Raw genomic sequence first — 5261 nt, 5'->3', positions numbered from 1 at the left:
GGTGAGAGAGCGCCCTGCTGCCCCCCGGCTCCTGAGAGAACCAGAAATGAAGCCTGGAGGCCGGCAGGGCCTCGCGGGAGACCTGTCCCCACCACGGCAACGCCACCGCCACACCGCCCCCTCCGGCCTGCCTCCCCGCACGGGACGGCAGCTCCCGCAAACCTGCCCGCATAGCACTCGGCGGTAAGGCAAAGATGTCTCAAGGAGCTGCCCTGCCAGCTTCGCAGCCTTGCTGTTTCTAGCAGCGCTTACAAGCAGGCAGCTGTGGAGGCATTAAGGGAACGTACAGACAGGGAGAAACTGCCCTCCAGCAGTGCTGTGGACCTACACAGGGATATCCAGCCCTGCTGAGGAGATGCCCACGGGCAGTTCCAGGCATGACTACCAGCGGGTCTAATTCTGTTGTTTCTTCATGCTTATGAACTTTCCAAAACAGTACAAATGTCTCATTTCTATTGCATGTGCCCAGAATGCCACGTCAGGCTATGGGCTATTGTTGTCTATAAATGGGAGATGTGTTACCTGAGGATGCAGGCACACTATTGCTGCTTTTGGCAAGTGAAATATTAGATACTAGATATTAAGTGTTAAGGCAGATGCATTTCAGTGATGCGGGAGAAGAGGAAGGAGCAACAAAGGAGAGGGAAGTGCACAGGGAGAACAGAAAGATTACTGGAGGCAGGAAGAAAAAACAGCTGCTTCCAGAAAAACTAGAGCACGAAGCTGGCTCTGGTAAGGGCAATGGCATACAACATACTTCCTCTGAGAAAGCTAAGGCAAATTTTTTTCCCCAGTTATCAGCTTGGATGAGTTACCTTCAACTTAAATTCACATTCAAAGCAGACCCAGCCTTACCACCATCATTTTTCCACAGCTTGTAATCCCATACAACAACAGGAGGCCAAGACCTCTAACTGAGGTTAGAGGAAGGTGTTAAAAGGAAGCAGCTCTCATGCTCTTGCTCACTATCATCCACCAAGAAAACCAATAGCTTATTCTTTGATGTTCTTTGTTCTCCGAGCCGTTTAACAAAACAAACTTGAAACACCAGCATCTTCACCTGTAAAGTAACCTAACTCACATCACAGCTTATTGGATGTTCCAGATGGCTTGCCCGTGAGGTGTTTGTGGAAGAAAGCTTGGATCTGCTGCCAAGCATCTATCTGTGCCTCGCAGTGTGCCTTGGGCTCCCCTCCCCACACCACAGGCCTGCCAACTAGCAGGTGCATTGAGGCTGCACACATTGGGAAAAAGGGGGGTTCAATGTAGTGCCCTGCCCCAGGATAACAGACTATCTCAGGCTTTTCCTTCCCGTGAGCTTGCAAACGTTTGCTCCCCTCAACTGCAAAGAACTCGCTTTTCCAGTTGCGATCATCCTGGCCAACGATGAACAAGAAGCGACACTCGGCCTTCTCCAAAGGGATAAAGCTTTGGTGATCAGGCCCTTCTAGGGGGTTGTTCAGTACATCGACAATATCAGCAATCCCAGACTTGGTGAACTTGATGCGTTTTGCATTGACACCAAGGGGTGGAATGGTGATGTCCTTGTAGCGGAGCACTGCGCCCACATTTGCCACTGAGCTGTTGATAAGGATGGTGGCCGTGATGCCCTTTAGGAAGGAGGCCATGGAGATGCATAGGTCACCCCCCTTTGAGATTCCAAGCAACCCAATCCCCGGACCTTCAACCTGGAGGGAAGAGAAGAGATACCACAAGCAATGAACCACGGCACGCCACTTCTTTAAAATGTTGCCATGTTTGCAGCAGTGTCTGTCCTGAATCTGGACCCCAGGTATAGGCATCTAAGGTCCTGTGTGCAGGGCCCACGTCTAAGGGACCCTGGGGCACTGCTCCGTGCTTGATTTATGATCATAAGCCCTGCTGAGACTGCAGCATCATCCTAACAAAGCTACAAGGCTCAGTGCTGAAGCATGTGCAAAGCATACAGCTGTGCTTGCAAAAAGCATGCAGATGTGCAGCCCCAGATTCACTTTGCTTATAAGGCAGTTCAGGGAAGAAGAGGGAAGGGGCAGGGGAGGCCTCTTCTACAAATGCTTTCCTTCAGTGCAAAATGCTCGAAGTCGGCAATGACTATGATACTGTCATCAGTTATGATAACGTATTTCTTATATTCAACCAGTCTTCGATTACCCTATTAAGAAGCTAACATGGGGTAGCAGACTCCACATTAGCTGCTCTCCCGTTTCTCTAGTACGCTTGGCGAGTTACAAGGAAGTATTCTGAGGTAGCTTACTCATTAAAATGTATGTTTAAAAAATAACCTATTAAAAGCATTTTTCTAAGTGAATTGTACAGTCCTCTGGAGTCAATCTAGAATAGGTAACCTTCACTTTCTTTGACACAGGCAAATTAACTAGAATAGGAAAGCTAAATGATCTTACAGGGTACTGAAATCCTCTAAGGATATTGGAAGAAGGTTAGCTAATATCACAACTGCTCCAATATCCAAAGACCCTCAGCGGTAAAAAGGCTCTGAGCATCAAAATTTAATACCTTTTGTACCTTATCAGCAGTGTAATATGCTCCAAACCCACTGACTTTGAAGCACGGAAAGGGGGGAATTAGAAAATACGGCTGAAACTTTGCAACGTGTTAAAAACATGGTGAGGGTATCAGTGGAGGTGTTAATGGGAGGCAATTGTACTGCTCTCAGGAGAAAAAAAGGCGGGGAGGGGAAGCAATTTTCAGAGATTTTTGGGCAGAGAGGTGGCACGACCAGTTAGGGTTAGGGCAACTGAAAAGCAACCAAGACCTTTAACAACTACTCATCTTTCTGAGGTTGAGGAAGGTATTGATTTTGAGTTCTCCAGAGAAACCAAGTGTTGCCTTGTGCAATTCTAGTTATTGTCATGCACAGAAGGAGATGCAAAACTGAGCAGGATTCTCTTCCAAGAGTTGTCGACTTACAAGGATCCCCAAGTTCACAACTAGCTACTAAAACGCACACTCACCAAACACCAACATTTGGAGTGATTTTAACAGCTTATACAATACAGAGCAACAAATGTGTACTGGGGGACTTCCTTGAGACATGGATCATAGAAGGTTATCATGTGCTCCACGGCTGAAAAGGGCATTTATTTCTGAAAGACGTTCTACAGAGCATAAACCTAAAAGCCCCACTGAAGTCCAATAAGCCTCCAGGCAACTAGTACCCTAGTTACGACACTGGGTTGAATGGAGCAGAAATTACCAGTATGTGACCTATGTGTCACTGTGTCACCTGGCCAGTTCAAAAGGAAGAATTGGAATAATCTGCCACAGAACCATTGTAATGGGACTTAAAGATACAAAACAAATTAATTACAGCCAACTTGCACGGAGATGCTATTTTAAATACAACAGCTCTGCCCCGTCTACAGTCTAACAGGACCTGACTAATGAGAGTTCCCTCTAGTGAGAGTGTCAATGAACAAACCAACCTGGGTGTGGTGTAACATATAGTTTACGGCTTCTTCAAAATATTCCAGGTGGAATTCCTTCATCTCTTTGGGGAGATCTTCATAGCCGTAGAAAGCCAGAGCCAGCACAGCAAAGCCATAGTTGGCCAGCAGGCATGCCCTGTATTCAGGGAGTCCTCCTCCAGTTCCATACAAGTCAATAATTCCCGGAAAGGGGCCATTTCCTGCAAGACACCACATAACAGGGCACATTAATCCACAATTTTTAATTTATATTCCAAATTCATAGGCCTGGGAATGTGTCTTTTTAAAAAAAAAACAAAAACACAGAGCAACAGAGTGGTACTAAGGGTCCTAAATTACTGTGCCAGTTTTCAGTAAATGGCTACATTGCTTCAGGATTAAACAAGACAGCACAAAATAGCAGGCCTGCTAATATTTTGGATAACATCAGGGAACATGTGGCTGGAAGGGAAGGGATCCCTTGACAGTCACAACTAGTTCTCTATATCATGTAAATTCATCGCAAAGGTATCAAGCTCTGCTTCAAAAATAGCCAGGAGGCTTCTCCCCAGTGCACTTCTCAGAAGACTGATCCAAAAAATCTCATCTTCTGATGGTTCCAGCTTCTTAGTTTCAGTGTAAATGTACTATAGCCATTTATTCTGGGATTAAGAGAAGAAAGTATTTGCAATCAGCCTTGCTAACCTGGTGAGGGAAGCTTTACATTATGTTCATCAAGGGACAGGGACTGAAGTCCAGAGCTGAGAGGGATTGCTGCAAACTGATTACAAAATATGGAAAGGAGGAGGCCAAGAGGGAGACTCCCACTCTTGCTCAGAAGGGAGGGTGAGGCTTCCCTCAGGCATCTGCAGATTAAGACGAAGAGCTTGAGGCACAAACAAGAACTGGAAATTCACCTCCAGCCACAGGGCTACAACACAATCAGAGTCCAGGACACTGGCTGGGATAGCACGTATGATTTTGGCACTATCATGGAGGAGTCACCAGGGACAGACAGGGAAGAAGGGGGAGAGGGGAAGGCAAGTGCTACGTAGAGGAGCTCCTTGAGTTCATGAGGTTCCAGAGACACGCTTGGTGAAAGCCTCTGGGCCACAGGGGGAAGGTAAGGTGGGATGTGGTAGTGGTATGGCTGCTACAGACCACTCAACCAAGAGGAGGCAAGAGACGAGGCTTCCTACAGACAACTAGAAGTCTGGACAGCTGCTGGGAGGACAACACAGCTTTTGTCAGGCAATCTGAAAACCTCACAGACCCTCTCAATTATTTTCTGACAAAAATACGGTAAGGGCAAACCTGTCTAATGCTTTGCTTCATCTGCTCAAAAACGGGGAGGAAGTAGAGACAAATGTGGCAGCAGAAGGCAGCTTGGGCTACAGCAACTATGACATTACTAAGTTCAGGATGTACAGAGAGGCTGGGAAGGGAAGGGAAGCAGCAGGCTTAGGACTTTAGACTTTTGGAGAGCAACCTTCAACTTACTCAAAGAATTACTAGCTGAATTCCCTGGAAAACAGCCAGGTAGAGGAAAGGTACCTTGAAGACTGGCTGAGACCACCTCCCACGTCATTTGGAAACAAAAAGGGTACTGTGATCAATGCCTTCATGTCCAATACTAGTCAATATAAGAAACTCAAGCATGTTTTAGCCCATGCAGCTGCACTACGTGAGGAGAGTAGCCAGCACGTCAAAGCTGCTCGGGCTGATCAGGCCGCTCCTTGAACAGTGCCCAGTGCCAGCTGGCGAGGTCCAGCTCCCCCTTGCCCTCTGCTTGGTACCGGGCTCAAGGGGAGCCTGGAGTGGGTCTGGCTCCGGGCC

At 47.3% G+C, this 5261-nt stretch overlaps 1 protein-coding gene across 1 annotated transcript; it reads right to left on the bottom strand.

Annotated features, from left to right (window-relative positions):
* Positions 1 to 1082: 1082 nt before the first annotated feature.
* On the bottom strand, positions 1083 to 3646 carry LOC104081522 (acyl-coenzyme A thioesterase 1-like; the record flags this gene model as incomplete). Its single annotated transcript, XM_009584304.1, has 2 exons — positions 1083 to 1688; positions 3444 to 3646. Coding segments are annotated over 2 exons (809 nt in total), but the record flags the coding sequence as incomplete, so codon positions are not given.
* Positions 3647 to 5261: the final 1615 nt, after the last annotated feature.

The sequence above is a fragment of the Fulmarus glacialis genome, unplaced genomic scaffold, assembly GCF_000690835.1.
Source record: "Fulmarus glacialis isolate BGI_N327 unplaced genomic scaffold, ASM69083v1 Scaffold29448, whole genome shotgun sequence".
NCBI classification, from domain to species: Eukaryota; Metazoa; Chordata; class Aves; order Procellariiformes; family Procellariidae; genus Fulmarus; species Fulmarus glacialis.
The sequence above is the reverse complement of the archived record's forward strand: the minus strand, read 5'-3'. Positions and strand labels throughout refer to the sequence as shown.